This window comes from Physeter macrocephalus, chromosome 19 (assembly GCF_002837175.3).
Source record: "Physeter macrocephalus isolate SW-GA chromosome 19, ASM283717v5, whole genome shotgun sequence".
NCBI lineage: Eukaryota > Metazoa > Chordata > Mammalia > Artiodactyla > Physeteridae > Physeter > Physeter macrocephalus.
The window spans coordinates 5580031-5601303 of NC_041232.1; the positions used below are offsets into that span (position 1 = coordinate 5580031).

The window sequence follows — 21273 nt, forward strand, 5'->3', positions numbered from 1 at the left end:
AAAAAAAAAAAAAAAAAAAAAAAAGAATCCACCTGCCAATGCAGGGGACACAGGTTTGAGCCCTGGTCCAGGAACATCCCACATGCCGCGGAGCAACTAAGCCCGTGCGCCACAACTACGGAGCCTGCATGCCACAACTACTGAAGCCCATGTGCCACAACTACTGAAGCCCACACACCTAGAGCCCATGCTCCGCAACAAGAGAAGCCACCGCAGTGAGAAGCCCACGCATCACAACGAAGAGTAGCCCCCACTCACTGCAACCAGAGAAAAGCCTGCGTGCAGCAACGAAGACCCAACGCAGCCAAAAATAAAATAAAATAAATTAAACAAACAAATAAACAAAAAACCCCAGGTGTATTAGTCTGCTCAGGCTGCCATAACAAAATACCACAGATTGGGTGTCTTAAACAACAGAAATTAATTTTCTCACAGTCTGGAGGCTGGAAGTCCAAGATCAAGGTGCTGTCAGGGTCAGTTTCACTATCTGTTGAGGAGTCTCTTCCTGGTTTGTAGATGGTAGGTGTCTCCCTGGCTTTCTCAAAGGGCCTTTCCCTGGTGCATGAGTGTGGGAAGACTGAGCAAGGGTGTCTTTCCTTATAAGGACACTAATCTATAAAACCAGGGCTTCACCTTGACAACCTCATTTATCCTTAATTACTTCCCTAGAGGTACCATCTCCAAATACAGCCACACTGGAGGTTAGGGATTCAACATATGAATTTTGGGGGGGACACATTCAGTCCATAACACCAGGCCTATTTGACATTGGAGCAGTCACAAATTAGTCAAAACTTCCGACTTGTTCTGATGCCATGTTAAGAACGATGTGGGATTAGGAGGTGGGTGCTTAATTTCCTTTACTCAGTCAGAAACTTTAACCCAAATAGGTTAACCTTTCAGAGGTCTAGAAGCATCCCTCCCATAGGGATTTGTCAGGGAACACTTGAAAGGGTTCCTGGATTTAGAAGTCCAGCTAAACTTGGAGTTTAGACTAAAAGGGAAAGAATCTGGGAGAGGGGAAAAATAAGTAATTCCACTGACTCAGAAGCCATGTCTCAGAAAGTCTTTTTAATTTATTCCCCCAATCAAAAATGTTTGCTCAGGACTTCCTTGGCGGTCCAGTGGTTAAGACTCCGTGCTTCCAACGCAGGGGGCATGGGTTCGATCCCTGGTCTAGCAACTAAGATCCCACATGCCGTGCTGTGTGGCCAAAAAAAAAAGAAAAAGAAAAGAAATGGTTTGCTGGGAGGTCCAGTGGCCTTTCCAGCTGATGGCAACAGGTAAGGGAAAGTTTCTTTGAAGTTCCTCCAAAGATGTTGTTTGAAGCAAATTTGTTTATCTGATTTCTTTTTGTGGTCAGACTGCTTCGGTTTTGATCTTTGTTACGAAGGATGGAATATTGTCTACAGGCATATTTCAAACACTACTTTCATTTTCTCCTTCTTTTCAGAAGCACCCAAACTAATCAGGACATTTGCTTGCTTTGTAATTATTTACTTAAAGGACTCCCTGTGTGTGTTCAGACAAGTAACTCCCTCTTCTTGTAAATTGTGAGGGGGCTGGAGATTGTACTGATATTCCCCAGTACCATTAAGCCAGACAGCTGCTGTGGTTCATCTGCCTTCAGAAGATCCATAAATCCTGAAATGTTAACTGATTATAACTGGATGAGGATTCACAAGATATAAATTCTTAGACAATGACAAGGGAGGATGCAAAGCTCTAGGAGTAGCATTTAAACCTTGGTTCAGAACCCTGAATTTTTTCACTTATAAACAAGCAATTCTCTCTAAGAATTTGAATGCTGTTTCTCAGAATTTTTAATCCGAATTTTCTATTTTAATCTTCCTTGATCCAGAGACTTAAAAAAATTTTTTTTTCTTCTGGAAATGAATCAAGAACTTAAACTGAATTTCCAAAGATCCAAAAAGGGAAGGGAAGCTGCTTCCGGTGACAGGAGGGCAGCTGTTCAGGAATAAATTAAAAATGCTCCACTCCACCAAGGTGGAGCTGAACATGTGGTTAGTGTTTAATACCAGACTAATTCATTTTTTTAAAAAACAGTTACTAACTTTTTAAAACTAACTTTTATTTTTGGCTGCATCAGGTCTTAGTTGCAGGCACGCGGGACCTTTTGTTGCGGCACGCGGGCTTAGTTGCCCCGTGGCTTGTGGGATCTTAGTTCCCTGACCAGGGATCGAACCCACGTCCCCTGCATTGGCGGGTGGATTCTTAACCACTGGACCACCAGGGAAGTTCCCAGACTAATTCTTGATAATATTATCTATATTTCATGTAGATAAAATGCATTTATATATTTAAGTGTAGACCAAAGAGACCCTTAGGCAGCTTTGCACGGTTGCCAAACAGAATTCCTTGAAGGACACACTAACAAGACTATATTTGTGAACGTCATGCCATTGGAAGGAAGATGTGGTTCTACAGCAGAGGGTGGCAAACCCATGTCAAATCTAGCCTACTGCCTGTTTAGTAAATAATGTGCTACAAGGGCAGAGTTTATTTGCAACAGAGGCGGTATGGCCCACAAAGTCTAAAATATTTACTACTGGCCCTTTGCAGAAAAACTCCCCTCCCCTCGAGGGCCTCAAGTTGGCCTTATTCCCACCTCCTCATCCACAGGCCTAGATGAGGAACATGGTATATCAAGTATCCCATGAAGAAACGATCACTCAAACCCTGGCTGGGCTGTGCTTCTGCTGACATGACAAGCTTTGCAGTCCACTAATGCTTGAGCCACAGGTTTAATTAATATGGTCAAAGTGGGCTTCCCTGGTGGCACAGTGGTTAAGAATCTGCCTGCCAATGCAAGGGACACGGGTTCAAGCCCTGGCCCGGGAAGATCCCGCATGCCGCGGAGCAACTAAGCCTGTGTGCCACAACTACTGAGCCTGAGCTCTGGAGCCTGCAAGCCACAACTACTGAGCCTGCGTGCCTAGAGCCCGTGCTCCGCAACAAGAGAAGCCATGACAATGAGAAGCCCGCGCACCGCCAACGAAGAGTAAACCCTGCTCACCGCAACTAGAGAAAAGCCTGCGCACAGCAACGAAGACCCAACATAGCCAAAAAAAAAGAAAGAAAGAAAAGAAAGATGGTCAAAGCGCTTGAAACCCCTCTACTCTGAATCAGCAGAGTCCAGAAAAGAAATAGATAAGAACTTTATTTTTAAAACTTTAAAATTAGCAACCATTAGAGGGGAATCTTCTTTAACTTAATCTTTTCTTCAACGTTTGAAAGATATCTCATCTTTGTTAAAAGTTCCTTGGCTTTCTCAAAATCATCTGAAATAAAGAGAGACATTAATGCGAGGCTTCATTTCAAGCAAGAATAAAATCACTCTATTATCCAAAGCAGCTGGATCAAAGCTGAGCCCCGGGCTCTGGAAGGCTGATCAATTACTCAGTAGATTTGAGAAAGAGAAAACATCTGGATTGTTCAGGGGATAAAGGGCTTAACCAAAGGGAGCAAAAGCATGCTTCTTCACAGGATTCAGACTTTAGATGAGAAGCTGCTTCTTCTTCAGGACAATACCCAATAACTAAGTTGTGTTTTAAGAGTTTTCCCCTATCATACTCGGTGGTCTAACCCTGACGAGGATGTGGAAGCACCTGGTGCTTCCTCTGTGCCAGGTGCTGCGATACAGAGCTGCCCCCAGGAGGCTCGCAGGTTCTGGAAAGATGCCCTTAGACCCGTGGTTCTTGACTGCGGGTGATTTCTCGCCTGTGGGGATGTTTGGCAATGTCTGGAGACGTTTTTTGGTTGTCACCCTGGGGAGGTGGCACTGACATCTAGTGGGCAGAGGCCAGAGGTGCTGCCAAACAGCCTACAGTGTACAGGACAGCCCCTCACGACAAAGAATTATCTGGCCCAAAATGTTGGTAGTGCCAAGGTTGAGAAACCCTGACTTAGATTCATGTGTAAAAAAATAATACACCGTTATATTCATATATGGTTAAAACGACCAAGAAAAGCAAGGGAATGGTTAATACAAAAATTCAGGAGAATAGTTGCTACCATGGAAGGGGAATGCAATTACAAAGGGCCTACCAGGGGCTTGAAGGAAGTGGTCATGTTTTATTTCTTTATTTCATTTGATTATTTTTTTGTATTTATATATATTCTTGTAATTATGATAAAATATACATGACATAAATGTACCACTGTGACCATTTTTAAATGTAGAACTCAGTGGCATTAAGTGCATTCACAAGACTGAAACTCTACGTATGAAACAATAACTTGCTATTCCCCACTCCCTTTGGTCCCTGGCAACCACCATTCTACTTTTTCTCTATGAATTTGACTGCTCTAGGGACCTCATGTAAGTGAAATCATACAGTGTTTATCTTTTTGTGACTAGCTTACTTCACTTAGCATAATATCCTCAAGGTTCATCCATGTTGTAGCATGCATCAGAATTTCCTTCCTTTTAAAGGTTGTATAATATTCCCTTGTATGGATAGATCACATTTTGTTTATCCATTCATCAGTTGATGGACAGTTAGGTTGCTTTCACCTGTTAGCTATTATCAAAAATTCTATGAATGTTGGTGCTGACAAAAATTATCTCCTTCACCAAACTCTAGCCAGGCTCCTCTGAGCCCTCTTCTTGACTAGCCCTCCACCTTGGCCTATAGGGACTTGAACAAACAATAACATAGTTACTTACAGCTCAAAGGCAGCATCCCTAGGATGACCCCAGCCCCACCTTAAAATGCCTGCCTGAGAACACAGGGCTGCCAAAAGAATTTATCACAGTTTACACCTGAAGCTAGGGCCCCTGTCTCCCAGGGTCTGTGGGAGGGTAGGAACCTAACTTCAAGAAGTGGCCATTAGCAAACCCAGATGGGTTTCACATGGTCCAACTCCTGCTTCCCACTTTTCGTACATTTTCACTTCCTTGGCCTTGTGCGCTGCCCCCCACCCCCCTGCCCCATTCCCTCATTCCCCCTTTAAAATGCCTAGTCACACATCGAAGCTGAGTTCAGTTCATGCTGGACTATTCCCCTACTGCAATGGTTATTACTGATTAGAACCTGTCCTTAGCACTTTAACTAACGTCTGGCTTTGTTTATCTTTGACAGTAATCTGGTGCTGTGACTTGGATCTAGATTGGAAACACCATCAGGCCCTCAGACATGATGGCTGGACCTTTCAGTGAGCAAAGAGACCTTGGTCTCCTCTCCAGCCCACCTGCTCGTTTGGGAACCTGGGGTGAGTCTGACTCTTGCTCAAATTCTGCAGACATATCTCTGTTGAAGCACAGTGAGGACACATTTGGATTCTCACGATTCTGAGTATCCTCTCAGAAGGATAAAGTCCCAGCCTTCTTTTGAAAGGTAGTTCCAGGCTGGAATTCTTTCCGGCTCCTCGTTTTGAGTGGGGATTGACTCCTGGGCTGGACATTTTCTTTTTCCTGGCTCCTTGAGAGGCCTCTATGTCCTATTTGACCCTGCTCCTCCCATGGGAACTTGTCAGTCCTCTGAAACCTCCTTCTTGAACTTCTACTGACTGCGTGTCACCATGGTGCTTGGTCTACCTCTTTTCTTGCTGCTGTGACTTTATAGGCAGATCTTGTTTTATCACGCTTTGCAGATACTGCGTATTTTACAAATTGAAGGTTTGTGGCAACCCTGCGTCGAGCAAGTCTATGTATAAGATTTTCCCAACAGCATTTGCTCACTTCGTGTCCCTGTGTCAGACTTTGGTAATTCTCCCAATTTTTCGAACTTTTTCATTATTATTATATTTGTTCTGGTGATCTGTGATCAGTGATCTTTGATGTTGCCATGGCTAAAAGATTATGACTCACTGAAGGCTCAGAGGATGGTTAGCAATTTTTAGCAATAAAGTATTTTTTAATTAATTGGTTTTATTAGACATAATGCTACTGCACATTTAATAGACTACAATTAGTGTAAACATAACTTTGACATGCAGGGAAATAAAAAACAATTCATGTGACTTGTTTTATTGCAATATTTACTTTCTTGTGGTGGTCTGGAACCAAACCCGCAGTATCTTCGTGGTCTACCTGTACTTAGGAAAAATTGGAACTTCTCCTGCTTCTTTGGGAGACTTAAGATTCCCCACACTGCCTCCTCCTCCCTCCTCTCACCACCTTCCATATTCCCTTCCGCTCCCTCGCATCCTTTGATATGGCCCCCTTCAAGCCCCTACCTCCTCAGTCCCTCTGTCCATCCTACCAGACCTTTCCTCTCCCACTCCTGCCACCCAAATCCCTACAAGCAATGGACTTTTGGGCCTCCTGTCCCCATCAGGGGCTTGCAAGGGCTCAGGTACCTCCAAAAGCAACCACCTGAAGCTGAAAAGAAAAAAAAAGCTAACTGGAAACAGACATTTAGTTCACAGACTCCATAAGATTATATATCAGGGCAAAAAAAAAACACCCCCCCAAAACAAAAAAACAAACAACCAAACCAAAAAAACCTTAAAAAAACCTCTACAACTCACATTGAGCAGGCAACCTTTAAAACTTGCTCCATCTGCCAGAAACTCAATTCAGATAAATATATAAAATAGAGCAAAAATGAGAACTACCCATATAAGCTAGAGAGTTTTTTTTTCTTTAATTTCCCAGTTTTACTGAGATATAATTGACATAAAGTCATATTAGTTTTAGGTGTATAACATGATTTGATATATGTACATATTGCAAAATGATTACCACAAAAAGTTTAGTTAACATCCATCACCTCACATAAAGTGAGTTTTATTATCTTATTTGTGCCTGACTTATGGCAGAATTTTTAAATGAAAACTGTAAGATCTATTTGCATCTGTCTGTATATTTATGTATCTATACATATACATAAACATATATTTCCCTACCTTCAGACGGTATTACGAAATTAATTTATAAAATTCCTTTGAAGGAACTGTATCCTAATTTGCTTAGAGAGAAATGAGTACTTACATAAATTAAATCTTCCTAAAACTTCCAGAAATATAAGAACCAACTCAAATGTTTTCAATTTCATGTAATTTGGGTAAATCTTTGGTAAATAAAACTAGTGTGATGTTCTTGGTTTAATAAAATGGATATGTCTTCAGAGCTGTTAACATTAAATATAATGCAAGCATACCTTTCTTTTTTTTTTTTTTTGTGGTATGCGGGCCTCCCTCTGCTGCGGCCTCTCCCGTTGCGGAGCACAGGCTCCGGACGCGCAGGCTCAGCGGCCATGGCTCACGGGCCCAGCCGCTCCAAGGCATGTGGGATCCTCCCAGACCGGGGCGCGAAGCCGGTTCCCCTGCATTGGCAGGCGGACGCGCAACCACTGCGCCACCAGGGAAGCCCGCAAGCATACCTTTTTATTCTACTTACAATTACTAGTCAAATAAGCTAACATTTACTAGATGTTTAAGATGATAAAAATGATAAATTGATATTATTCAAATTAAATCATTCTGACAAACTTCATTTCAATGATAACTGTGTCTTATATATTGTTTAAAAATCATTTCCAAAATCTTTGGGCTAATTCTAAGTTAAATAATAGATATTCATTAAATATCTAAATAATTTCTAAATAAAATAAAGTGCTGAAACATTCAGTATTAAACATAAATGTATATACTTTTGGCTTCTTTTTTTTTTTTTTTTTTTTGCGGTACGCGAGCCTCTCACTGTTGTGGCCTCTCCCGTTGCAGAGCACAGGCTCCGGACGCGCAGGCTCAGCGGCCATGGCTCACGGGCCCAGCTGCTCCGCGGCATGTGGGACCTTCCTGGACCAGGGCACGAACCCGTGTCCCCTGCATTGGCAGGCGGACTCTCAACCACTGCGCCACCAGGGAAGCCCGGCTTCTTATTTTTATATGGTACAGAGAGAACAAAGATATTTGGGGCTATTTTTAAACATGTTCGTGTTGCCACATTAAAAACAAAATTGTATTATAAAAAGCATATGCCTCGAGGGACTTCCCTGGTGGTCCAGTGGGTAAGACTCCATGCTCTCAATGTCGGAGGCCCAGGTTCGATCCCTGGTCAGGGAACCAGATCCTGCATGCATGCCACAACTAAGAGTCTGCATGCTGCAACTAAGAATGCTGAGTGCTGCAACTAGGAAGTCCGAATGCAGCAACTAAGAAGCCCTCCTGCTGCAACTAAGATGCCACGTGCCGCAACTAAGACCCAGCGCAGTATAAATAAATACTTTTTTTTTTTTTTTGCGGTACAGGCTCTGGATGCGCAGGCTCAGTGGCCATGGCTCACGGGCCTAGCTGCTCCGCGGCATGTGGGATCTTCCCGGACCGGGGCACGAACCCGTGTCCCCTGCATCGGCAGGCGGACTCTCAACCACTGCACCACCAGGGAAGCCCAAGTCTAAATAAATAAATAAATGAATAAATATTTTTTAAAAAAGCATATGCCTCTAGAGATTATGAAGTGGTATATTCATAAAACTTGCTAATCTGTTACAGAATACTGGTATGTAATAGCTCATAATTTCTACCTCCTAGTTTTCTCTGTAAAATAAAATACTAAGGGTTAAAATTTATAATTGGTATATGAAAATAAAACTACTGGAAATGATAAGAGTGAAGAAAAACAACTTTGTACACAAAGTATGGGAGAAAAGTAGGATGTGTTTTTACATGAAAAGCATGTAAAGAATGTAAATGTGTTTTTGTTAAGATTAAAAAGGAGAGTAATTTTCTTCTAAAGTAGACCGTGAAAGAGGGAAAGAATAAGACAAAACCTGAATGAATGTAGAAAGCTGTAAAAGGTTTGTGGAAAAGAAATTTTATGTTGTAAGGTCAAAGCTGGCTAAGATTAAGTGGATTTACACATAAAGTGTTTTTAAAAAAAATGAACTTTAATATCAATAGTGTACTAATACAAAACCAGAGTGGTTTTCTCTCTGTCAAAATGACAAAGATTCTTGGATTACTGGTCTGCTGTTAATAAAAGATTGTCAAAGGTTTTGCTTTACCTTTTGAGTAATCTGCCTAGGAAACATATTCTGTCTTATCAAAATAATTTCCTGTGCTTCATGTTGTCTCTATCATGTCCTCGATTATGTAAAAGAATCGAGCCTCCTCACTGTCAAAAGAGCTAAGGGTTTTTTTTTTTCCCCATGTTACCTCATATTTCCCTTCGAAATTTTATTTTTTTAATTTTTTAAATTTTTGGCTGCATTGGGTCTTCGTTGCTGCGCACGCTTTCTCTAGTTGTGGTGAGCAGGGGCTACTCTTTGTTGTGGTGCGGGGGCTCTAGGCACACTGGCTTCAATAGTTGTGGCTCATGGGCTTAGCTGCTCTGCGGCATGTGGGATCTTCCCGGGCCAGGGCTCGAACCCGTGTCCCCTGCATTGGCAGGCAGATTCTCAACCACTGCACCACCAGGGAAGTCCCCGAAATCTTTTATTGTTACTTCAGTTTGATAACTAAGTGTTGTTTCACAATGATCTATGATCCTATTTAATTAAATATTCAAACCTTTTAACATTTTTGACAACTTCCCCAAACCAAATTCTAAATAAAGTCTTCTTGACTTTGAACTGACTTTGAAGTTTCTGAGAGGCCCCCTGGAAAACCTCAAAGGATTTGTTCTTTCACCTTGTAAAAAGAGAGATGTTAAACTGAGTAGGTTTATTTGATATATTAAATTACAATGGAAGGCAGTGTCAAAGAAAAGATACTTAACCTTCCCTAGGTTATTTTTATATAGTTTAAATGTTATTATTTCAGAAATTGTATAAAGTTCTTAGAATTTGTCAATGCCCTCATTATCCATGATATATCCTGGTAAGATGTTATCGCCCAGTTATTTTAAAATGTGATATGTCACAGAAACAACCAGATTTCCTTTTCAGTTGTGTTCTTTTTATAATAACCTCTCATCAGATCTTTAACTATGGCCATTTTAAGTCTTTTACTATCCACGGATGGTTGTTACTTTACTCTGATGCTTTCCTAAAAGCTCTTGCAACCAGCTATAAGCCAGAGTACTTGTGATCAATAAACAGGTACTGTACCACGTACTCTGTGGTACAGGATTCTGATGGCATTGCTTACATTACTGAGTTCAAATCAGTCGACTAGGGCTTCCCTGGTGGTGCAGTGGTTGAGAATCTGCCTGCTAATGCAGGGGACACGGGTTCGAGCCCTGGTCTGGGAGAATCCCACATGCCGCAGAGCAACTAGGCCCGTGAGCCACAACTACTGAGCCTGCGCGTCTGGAGCCTGTGCTCCACAACAAGAGAGGCCGCGATAGTGAGAGACCTGCGCACCGCGATGAAGAGTGGCCCCCGCTTGCCACAACTAGAGAAAGCCCTCGCACAGAAACGAAGACCCAACACAGCAAAAATAAATAAATAAACTCCTACCCCCAACATCTTCTAAAAAAAAAAAAAAAAAAAAATCAGTCGACTAAGTCAGGATTTCCAAAACGCTAATGAAAAAGCCGATGGGTTCATGAAACTGCTAACCCAAGATCAAGCAGAACAAAATTAACTACATAGGATTGAGTAAACTGATAAGTTGATTATAATTTTTTATATTTTTTGTTCGAACTACTGGCTTTTAAATGTTCTATTTTCTAGATATGAGGAAATCCCCTTTCCTTTTCTCTTAAGCTATCTATGACTCATTAACAATCTAGTAAATTATACACTTTTGTAAAACAAAATTAAAACATCTTCTTCTCCCTGCCTGATCCCTCAAAAAGTTAGAAACCATTATTGAGTATTCTTGTTTTCACGGCAATATAGTTATTTGCATAGCTTCAGTAAGAATCTGTCGTCTTTGTGATAGGACATAATTAAAAATAAGGCTTTGACGGGAATGTCATATTTGAAAATGATGCATAAAGTCACCAATTTTAAGGAAATAAGGTTGATTTTATAGAGATAATGCTTTCAAAGCCCTGTTGCAAAAACTGGCCTGGTATCTGGTTTACACGTTCCCAGCCTTACAGGTGATTAAGGGCACTTGGCAGGCCCATGAATCTTAGAATATTTGGGGGACGTTGGGAAGAGAGGAATTCACCTGAAACTATAGGTAATGCAGGTGAAGAATTCTGATGGAGAAATCTTGGCTTGAATTCCAAGCAGAGAGGTTTTTCAAGTCTAATCTGAGATTCCAGGCAGATTCTAATCTGAGATACAGGCAGACCTCAGAGATACTGGGGGCTGGGTTCCAGACCACTGCAACAAAGTGAATGTTGAAATAAAGCAAGTCACACAAATTTTTTGGTTTCCCAATGCATATAAATACTGATACTATACTATAGTCTCTTAAGTGCACAATAGCATTATGTCTAAAGAAACAATGTACATGCCTTAATTAAAAATATTTTATTGCAGAAAAATGCTAACCATCATCTGACAACACAGGAGTGCTACAAACCTTTAATTTGTAAAAAATCAGTATTATTGCAAAGTGCAATAAAACCAGTTATGCCTGTAAAAAGTTCCATTAGGAAAACTTAAAAAGGCCTTTATGGTCAGTTACCATTCTTGCTGCACTTAATAAATAATCAGGCCAAATTTCATGAAACTAAATTTATTTTGTAAACAAGAACAATGTTACTTTATCTTTGATTAAACAGAGGGGGTGATTGTGGAGAGAAATTTTATGTTTCAGTGGAAAAGAATAACACAACCTTGCGAGTTATCAGAATCCCATCCTGTTCATTGTCTTTGAGGTTTTATTATCTACTTGTAAACTGAACTGGATCCTTACGCATTTTGTCGGCCCTCAGCAAATCCTCAATTCTTCTAGTTTCTTTCAACATCTGGCTACAACTTTCCAAACCAATGTTTCCAATGTTCCTCCCTCCCTCCTGACTTACTGTCACTAAGAACTAAAACCTGACTGCCCAGATCCTCAGTGGGACTCAGGCTGTCTTATAGCTGCCCCTTTCCTCCAGGATCTGGAAAAGTCCTGCAAGCTGAAGCTGGAGGACTTGATAGAAACTTCAAAGAACTCATCACAACAAATCATGGGCAACCTTTGTGCCTGGAGCTGCTGGTACATGGGCCACTCAGAAAGCGCGCACCTTCCACACTGTGCTCTGGGGAATAACCATGACTGTGATGCTGATGTCTCTGCCATCACCACAAACATTCAAACTACAAGCCAGGAGATGCGTCAGATTGCCTCTGCTGTCCTCATGCCACCACCTAAAGACGCTTAAGCGGTCAGTGTCTTCTCAGGTGGCTGCCCTCTGGACTCAGAAACTGGGGTTATAGTCGGCTCCAGCCATTGACCTTTGTTTTCCTTTTCGTTTCCATAGAGATGCTCCTCATTAAATGCACATTTGCTCACATCATCCCCCAAATATCCTCTACTATCAGGCCTCAACAGATGGCTCAGCTAGTCCTTCATAAACAAAAGACGAATGAATGAGAAATGGACTTATGTCGTTCAGAGGAAAGAAGGTCTCTTCTGTCTCTTTCTTGCTGTTCGCTCCAGTCAACACATGATGATAGGGCCCCTGTCTCCAGGCTCTGTGGGAGGGTGGGAGCCTAACTTCCATAAGGGCCAATTAACAAACCCAGGTGGGTTTCATAGGACCAACTCCTTCTTCCCACTTTTTGTAATATTTCACTTCCCCAATTCTACTGAGCCCCTGTGCACCCCCACACTACTCCCTCATTCTCCCTTTAAAATGCCCAGTCACCTCTGTACAAATCGAAATTGAGTTCAGTTCACGCTGGACTCTTTTCCCTATCACCATAGTTATTACTGATTCAAATCTGTCCTTACCACGTTAACTAGTATCTGGCTTTGTTTATCTGTGACAGTGCATCTCTCTGAGTTCCTGCTGTCAATTCTTTAGGTGTACACCCAGAAGTGGAATTGCTGGATTGCACCATAATTCTATTTTTAATTTTCTGAGGAACTGCCATACTGTTTTCCATAGTGGGTGCACTATTTTACATTCCCACCAGCAGTGCACAAAGGTCCCAACTTCTCCACATCCTTGCCCACGTTTGCTATTTTCTTTTTTTTTAATAGCACCCGTCTTTATAGGTGTGAGGTGGTATCTCACTGCGGTTTTGATTTTCATTTCCCTAATGATTAGTGATGTTGAGCACCTTTTTTCTATTTCTTAACCGGGGTGGTGGGGACATGGGTGTTTCTTCTGTTGTTATTCTTCCATTGTACTTATGTACTATTCATTTTTTAAGAAATTGTGTGTTATAATTAAAAAAATAAAAGCCCACAAAGGTATAACAGGAACTGGGGGTGGGCCTTGGTGGAACATAATCTGACCATCTTAACCAGTAGGCTGGGGACATGGATTTCAGGCAGATACGTTGGGCCAGGTTCCTGTCTTTTCTGCTATTAATCTATATTCCTCCCCATCTTTTTAGAGACACCCCTCCCTCCCCCCAACCTTCTGCCTGCTTCTCAGAATAAACTCCTACAGTCCCTACAAAGTAGGCAGTACACTGTGCAAGCTTATCTCCTTGGCCCTCAGTGATGGGACTGGAGTGGACATATGACTCAAACTGGGGCAATCAAATCCCCCCTCCCAGGAATCTAGACTGGATCTAGAAGATTCTAGTCAGACGGTAAAAGGCCCTGTTCTTATGAGGTAATAGACCAAGGAGGACTGAGGAGTCATCCAGTGGGGGAGGCCAGTTTGCAGCACTGTATACCAATAAGGAAGCAGACGGAACTGGTGTATAGCAGTGGGGAGGATGGAGTGGCCAGCTAGGCCACCAAGTTCAGGACCACAGTCTTGGTTCCAGACTGCTTTCTGGTTCCCAGGTCTTGTTCTAGAAAAGCTTTTATCACACAATACTATACTCATCTCAGGGACTTTGGATTCTGAGAGACAGCCCTGATTCCTTAGAGTAACCTCCTTTTATCTGGGCTAGTATGAGTTGCGTTCTCCTTTCTGTAGTCCAACGATCCCTAAACCAAAGGGCTATTAATCTGTATTTAAGGAGTGGCACAAGTCAGGCATGGAGAGAAAGGCCGTTCTTGCTTAAAAATAGCTAGAAATAGAGCCAGTCTCTTCAGCCTGAGAGCCAGGAGCAGCGGGGACAAGGATGAACATGCCCTATTTGCAATCTGGGCACAGCTCGGCCATGGGATTCTCCTCCTGGGCTTTGCAGAAGAAAGGGGTGTGCGGGCTTTGCCAAATGTTGACTGTGCAGCCTTGCCCTCAGAGTCTGCCTGTGTTGGCTTCAGCCCACATCCCTCACCTTATCTTCTCCTACTTGCTAAAGGGGAATGGGAGCACTTTCTCTCATCTAATCTTCAATGGGTGTATCACTGGTTTTGGCACACCCCTTGTTTCTCTAGCAATACTGTGAATCCTTGAAGGCAGAAATGTAGACTCATCTATATTTTATAGCTCCCATGTACCTGTCATAGGATGGGCATATAATAGCTACTTATTGAATGGATGGTTATACCTCAATGCTTACAATTTCTTTCCATATTTAAGAAAGTCAAGAAATGAAGGAAGTACCTCTTTCAAAAGCTCTGCTCACATTGTCAGTCAATTCTTTCTGTTTAGCTGAAAAAGAAAAACATTATCTTAATTTTTCTACTTAAATAGACTCATAATATGAAGACAACGCTTTGTCATCTTGTTGTTGTGAACACAAAATAGCAGGGAGTTTGGATTCAAGGATAAGCCCTCATAACCTCTGTCTCTACAGTTCCATGACGGCAGCTCTTGTTTAGTGCAGCTCTGGCTGATCCTAGTTACCCTGTTTTTCTATCCATGAAGGTCTGAGGGGCAATCACCAAAGCTCATAAAATGGCTATAGAAGCATTAAAAAAAAAAAAAAAAGACAAGGAAGTGCCTTAGATTATATCCACCAAGCATTCTGAGTCTTCCAGATTTCAGCTAGGAGAAAATTAACAAGCGGGACTTGCCTATCAGCAGGGCATTAGGGTGTGTCAGGCAACTACTAGCAAATTATACAGCCTCTCAGGAAAATGAAACATTTTGATCATATTGTACCTTAAGAGAGAAGATGCCAGATGAAGTAAAGGAGCAGCTACCTCACATTTTTATTGTTTCCTCATTAGAAAATTGTATGATAAGTGCCTTTTCCAGATACAAACAGTATCAATCATTTATATGGTGCCTGCTTTCAAAGCACTTTCAAATACATTATATCCACATGGTAAGCAATGACAGGTACCGGGAGAACGTATATGGTCACATGGTTGGTGAGTGGAGGAGCTAAGAGCAGACCCCAAGTCACCTGACTTCTGGTCCAGTGGTTGGAAACTCGCTTCTCAGGTAGCAACATGGTGTTGACAAAAGAACACTGGATTAGGAGTCAGGAGGCTCTGAAGTCCTGACCCCAAAACTATCTAGCTCATGTGCTTGAATGTTCACATTACCTGGGCCTTAGCAGGTAAAAGGAAATTTAGGAATTACTAGAAATGAAGGTCAGTGACCTGCTCAAAACCAGATGTTAACTATAGAGCTAGAAACAACCCCCACCATTCACTGGGAACTTACCACGGGCCAGGCACTGTGTCAAGTGTTTTACATGCTTTAACTTAATCATTGCAACAACCAGTACTAATAGTATCTCCGTTTTACAGATGAGGAAACTGAAGCTCAGAGGGGAGAAGTCACTTTACTGAAGGTCACACAAAAAGTGAGTGGCAGTGTCGGGACTGAACCCAAGTCCACCTCACCCAGAGCTTCATGAACCTCTGCCTTCCAAAGCTGTGCAGCTGGGCCTTCTTCTTTTTTTTTTTTTTTTAAGATGTTGAGGGTAGGAGTTTATTAATTTTATTTATTTATTTTTGCTGTGTTGGGTCTTCGTTTCTGTGCGAGGGCTTTCTCTAGTTGTGGCAAGCAGGGACCACTCTTCATCGTGGTGCGCGGGCCTCTCACTATCGCGGCCTCTCTTGTTGCGGAGCGCAGGCTCAGTAGTTGTGGCTCACAGGCCTAGTTGCTCCGCGGCATGTGGGATCTTCCCAGACCAGGGCTCGAACCTGTGTCCCCTGCATTAGCAGGCAGATTCTCAACCACTGCGCCACCAGGGAAGCCCAAAAGCATTTTCTTTTGCGGTACGCAGGCCTCTCACTGTTGTGGCCTCTCCCGTTGCGGAGCACAGGCTCTGGACACGCTGGCTCAGCGGCCATGGCTTACGGGCCCAGCCGCTCCGCAGCACGTGGGATCCTCCCGGACTGGGGCACTAACCTGTGTCCCCTGCATCGGCAGGCGGAATCTCAACCACTGCGCCACCAGGGAAGCCCCAGCTGGGCCTTCTGACTAAAAATCCCGAGTTTCTCTTTTCCTGACACCACCCAGCCCTAATGTTGCTGGTACAACCCTAGCTGACAGCTCCCCCACCATAACTTCTATTTTACTGCTTTTAACTTCTTTGTTATTTATTCACTCAGTTGACAAATATTTACTGAGTCCCTGTTATACTCCAAGCACTACTGCATGTGCTAAGGATGTGAGGGAAGCAAAAAGAAGACACAATTTCTGCCTCTGTAGAACTTCTGGTCTAGTAGGGGAGGCTGATATTGGTCCAGTAATCTCACACAGACCAGTGATTAATCCTACAAAGGAGGGGTACCCACGACCAAAAGGTATAGACAAAGAGGTCCTCTGTGGACTCTCTGAGGAAGTGAGGATTGCCCCCAGGTCTGAAGGAGAAAGAGTTAAATAGATGGGGTAGAGGACAAGAGGGTTTCGGGCAGAAGTAACAGCATGTGCAAATGCCCTGGGTAGGGAGGTACAAGGTACAGATGAAGAATTGGAAGCAGTCTGTGTGGCTGGAGTGGAAGGAGCAAATGGGAGGAAGCAGAGACCAAGCCATGCAGATCTCTTTAACCTGAGATGGGGGGTGGGGAGCCACTTAAAGTTTTTAAGCAAGGCCAAGGGTGATATGATTAGATTTGGGTTTCAAAAAGATCACACACGTGACAGTGTAGGAATATATCAGATTGAAGGTAGAGATGGACCAGTGTGGAGTTACTCCAGTTGTGCAGGTGAGAGAGAATGGCAGCTTGGAACAGGGTGGTGGCAGTGAAAATGTATAGATGGATCTGAGACACATTTAGAAGGTCAGCTCTTCAAGACTTGGTGATGGACTGTCTAAGGGGGTAAGGGAGAATAAGTTGTGAAGGACACCTCCTCGGTGTTTTGGACTTGTGCAACTGCAGAGCGTCATTCACTTAGAAAGGGAACATCAGCAGAGGAGCAGAAGAGAGACGCTCATGACTTCCATTTGGGACACACTGAGTTGGAATATATAAACTCCAAGAAGGCCCAGGCCATGTCTTTCTTGTTCACTGCTGTATCCTCAGTGTCCTGCACAGTGCCTGATACAGTAGGCATGCCATAACATTTGTGAAAGTTCGTATCTGCATACAATTTGAATGAGAAACGTGGAGCTTTTCTATATGGCATGGTTAATTTTATGTGCCAGCTTGTTTAGGCTGTGGTGCCCAACTGTTTGGTCAAACACTAGTCTAGATGTTGCTGTGAAGGTGTTCTGTAGATGTGATTAACATTTACACTCAGTTGACTTTAAGGAGATTATCTTCAATAACATGCATGGGCCTCATCCAATCAGTTGAAGGTAGTAAGCAAAAACTGAGGTTTCGGGCTTCCCTGGTGGCGCAGTGGTTGAGAATCCACCTGCCCAAGCAGGGGACACGGGTTCATGCCCTGGTCCGGGAAGATCCCACATGCCGCGGAGCAGCTGGGCCCGTGAGCCATGGCCGCTGAGCCTGCGCGTCTGGAGCCTGTGCTCCGCAATGGGAGAGGCCACAACAGTGAGAGGCCTGCGTACTACAAAAAAACCCCCAAAAAACAAAAACAAACAAACAAAAAAACCAAAAAACCCCCTGAGGTTTCCTGAGGAAGGAATTCTGCCTCACGACTAACATAGAACTCCTGCCTGAGTTTCCAGCCTGCTAGTCTATCTACATATTTTGAACTTGCTAGCTCTCATAATCACATGAGCCATTCCTTAAAATAAATTTCTCTCTCTCTCTCCACATACACATATACTACTGATTCTGTTTCTCTGGAGAACCCTGACTGATACACTATGGAATAAAGTGGAAAGTAAAGCAATGTGGGATCATAAGATCAAGGTTTCAATCTTTGCTCTGCTGTATCTGCTGTGTGACCTTGGGCATTCCCATGAACTTCTGAGGCCTATTTTTCTTGTCAGAGATAATATTATTATCCAAATGATGTCATGGGTGGGAAGGAGCACAGCAATCTGCAAAATACTATTACATTCTTGGTTTAAGCCTGCCTTGCATAGTATTAGGAATTTTGCAAGTCTAACCTCTAGACAAAATGGGTTTCAGTGTAATCAAGAAAAATAATTCCCTGAATCATTATGAAGGCCAATATGTACTCTTTATATCCATTCCTCACTTAACCCTTACATGTACTCAAAATAGCAATAAAATACAGTCGGTGGTATTTTATCTTTTACCTCTGACAACAGATTCCATCTCTTTCATGGCAGTTTCACCTTGAGCTTCTGCAAGTTTTTCATTGATTTCCATTATTTCCATGAGGAATTGACTGTCCATTTCATCATCTGTCCCTTCGGCAATCTCTACTCCACAGAGCTTTAGCTATTGGGGCATAAAGCAGGGAAAATAAGTTTAATTCAAGAAACTATGGCCAGAATCATAAATCCTCCTCACCATAAATCCTCCTCACCATTCAGAACAGAATGCCACTCACAGGGAAAACGTGAACTGTCCCAATAGTGAAAATGTGAGGGTAGGGTGCTGGAAAGTTAGACTGAGATTGGAGTGCTGGGATGGGATCACTCCCTGCTACCTGGAACTATGTGACCCTGGGGGAGTCATTCTTCCACTTGGGAAAAAAGTGGAAGGAGGCTGAATTAGATATTTGTAAAAATTCTATTAAATCCTAAAATTCTAAGGTGCTCACTTCTCCCCCACAAAAAAACAAAACAAAAATTACTCTTCCCTAAAAGCCAGCACCATCTAATCCTTGAAATTTATAGAAAATGGTAAAAAAAAAAAAAAAAAAAGGCAATTGGGCAAGTAAGATTTACAGAGATACTCAGAGAAAACTATACTCATGTAATAGTATCTTTGAGGTTAATTATCATTGGGTCCCTAGATTAGCTCATGTCTCAAGCACTCTTCTGTTGAACACAGGGGAGCAGCTATCCTACAGAGCAATGGGACCAGGCTGTCATGATAGAAGGGTGGGAAAATCACCTTACAAGGTATAGTCCCCTGCTCAGGGGGGCCAGAAGGGTCTCATAGGCATCATTAACAAGGGTCGAATGCTTCTCTGAGAAATCCTTTTCAGTCTGTAAGTGGAAATGAAGATAGTCATATTACTACACAAATAGGCCATCTTACATTCACAAACTGTTTCATAAAATACTGATGGGCAAGCACATAAGGAAGTGACCAAAGGAGAACTGGTATGGGATAAGCTGTTTTTATTTTCAGGTGATGGGTTCTAATTCCGCCGGGAAATCAGGTAAAAGCTCTGAGTGTAAGACAGGTCCACCGTCTGGATGGCTGGGGTCAGGCTGCCTCAGGGTGAAACTGGCTGTCCAGCTCTGTCCCTGATAATCACATAACCATAAGGACACTGCCACCCACCCAGGGTACACACGTGTTTGGGTGTGATTATGGGTGGCCAAAAGGCTACCTGAGACCTCTGGCTGAAGAAATCTGGGTGGATAAGACGCTGTAGTTGCTGGTACCTATGCTGGAGCTTCGCCGTGTCAACTCTGAAGGAGCGGTTGCTGGAAGGAAATAAGGAGATGAAATTCATGCATCAAATGTTTATAGATTTGTATAGTATGGGTCTGGTTCCTGTTCTCATGGGGGATGATGCAATAACATATAGACAGAGCTATTTCAAAAAGTGGTAGGTACTGCAAAGGAAAACAGAATAGGATCAGAGAATGGTAGATGTGGTGGACAAAGAGATGACATTTGAGCTGAGACCTGAATGATGATGATGAGTAATCGAAGATCACAGGAGTCATTCAGGCACAGGGAACATGCAAAGGCCTTGAAGTGGGAACAAGATTGGCATGCTTGAACAACGTAAAGAGCAGTGTTACTGCAGCCCTTCATAAGTGCTCAGTGACTGGTGGGGCCAGAGCCCAGAGTTAAGGGGAAGAGACATTCCTGAATCCCACTCTATTTTTCTAAGGCCCAGGTCAGTTCACCTCTACCTCTCACTTTATTTTAATCGAATCCTCTTCGCTTTCTATTCCCAGAGCGTGCCCTATCTCATTAGTTTAGCTACGCCCAAACTTCACCACCTCTCCAAACTCCTCAACCTTCGGAGGTAAACAGAAAAAACATCTATTTCTCAGACCTTCCAATTCTCACTTTTCCCTTAGACTCTGCCCACAGCATTAAGTTTTTCTTTGCTCTTACTCTCTCATTTTGGATTAACACCTCAGTATTTCTTGCTTAAAAGTCTCAACCCAACTTTAAACCTTCTGAACCTATTCCTGAAGACTCCATCCGCCAAGGGCCGCGCAAGCACCCTTCCCTCAGGCCCCACCTCTGAACTTCCTGCTCTCAGATCCCGCCCCTCAAGACTCCCTCCATTGCAGGCTCCAAACCTCAATTTCCCCTAATCACACTCCTCGCCCCACCAGTCCACGCTCCACTCTCGTCTCCATGCCACAAAGCTTCGCCGCTCAGTCCGGCCCCTCGATTTCTTCTCCCGACACATCCCACCCACCTTCTCCCAGGCCCCACCCCCAGCCCCTGTTCTCTAGGGCTCCGCCCACCCATGTAACTGGTCCCGCCTTCTCCTCCCTTAGCCTGACCCGCCCTCCATCTCGCACGCCCAGACGCATTTCCCGAAACCGCGTCCCGTACCAGTCCATGAGGCTGAAGTAGTCTCGCGTGGGGTCAGGTGGCTGCAGTGCGCGGCACTGAGGGCAGAAGAACCGGTCCCCCCGCAAGGGGCCCCCTAGGCCGCCGCAGTTCCAACACCGGGGGGAGTTGCTTCCCGCCAGTGACGCAGCACTGCAGTTTAGCGGTCTCCTCCCGAGCACCCTTGTCGGCCATAACCCCGACACCCGGAGCAAGGCCATGGTCCTTCCGCACCACATCTGGCCGGCGGCCGGCCTCCCCGCGGTCACCTGTTGGGGAGAGAATGTGGTCGACCAGACTGGTGCTGCTGATTGGCCGGAAAGATTCTGAGTCCCGCTCTATGTTTTAAACTACAACTCCCAGAAAGCATTGAGGCTATGTGGGCCGCCACATCCGCTGTTTGTCATTGGTCCGGCGGGGGCGAAG

At 43.5% G+C, this 21273-nt stretch overlaps 1 protein-coding gene across 3 annotated transcripts; it reads right to left on the reverse strand.

Moving 5' to 3' along the window:
• Nucleotides 1–414: 414 nt before the first annotated feature.
• On the reverse strand, nt 415–21161 carry HSCB (HscB mitochondrial iron-sulfur cluster cochaperone). 3 transcript variants are annotated; one of them, XM_055080532.1, is made up of 6 exons: nt 20851–21161; nt 19655–19751; nt 19215–19304; nt 18444–18588; nt 14474–14521; nt 415–1203 (listed from the first exon to the last, which is right to left on the reverse strand). In XM_055080532.1, exons 1-6 carry the CDS (start codon nt 21084–21086, stop codon nt 1184–1186), a joined length of 636 nt encoding a protein of 211 aa, XP_054936507.1. In that variant the 5' UTR covers nt 21087–21161; the 3' UTR covers nt 415–1183. The 3 variants fall into 3 exon arrangements, with proteins under 3 accessions (XP_054936507.1, XP_007103079.1, XP_023976869.1); XM_007103017.4 differs by lacking the exon at nt 415–1203 and adding an exon at nt 3165–3302; XM_024121101.3 differs by lacking the exons at nt 415–1203; nt 14474–14521 and having other exon boundaries at nt 18504–18588; nt 19210–19304; nt 20851–21158.
• Between the last annotated feature and the right edge of the window lie 112 nt (nt 21162–21273).

What these genes read in the sequence shown, in the direction of transcription:
- HSCB (XM_007103017.4), bottom strand. Translation starts at nt 21,086, where the DNA reads ATGTGGTGCGGAAGGACCATGGCCTTGCTCCGGGTGTCGGGGTTATGG. An exon ending in TACTTCAGCCTCATGGACTG is followed by an intron (nt 19,752 to 20,850) that starts GTACGGGACGCG and finishes ATTTCCTTCCAG; the next exon opens with CAACCGCTCCTTCAGAGTTG. An exon ending in GAGCAGAGCTTTTGAAAGAG is followed by an intron (nt 3,303 to 14,473) that starts GTACTTCCTTCA and finishes TCTTTATTTCAG; the next exon opens with ATGATTTTGAGAAAGCCAAG.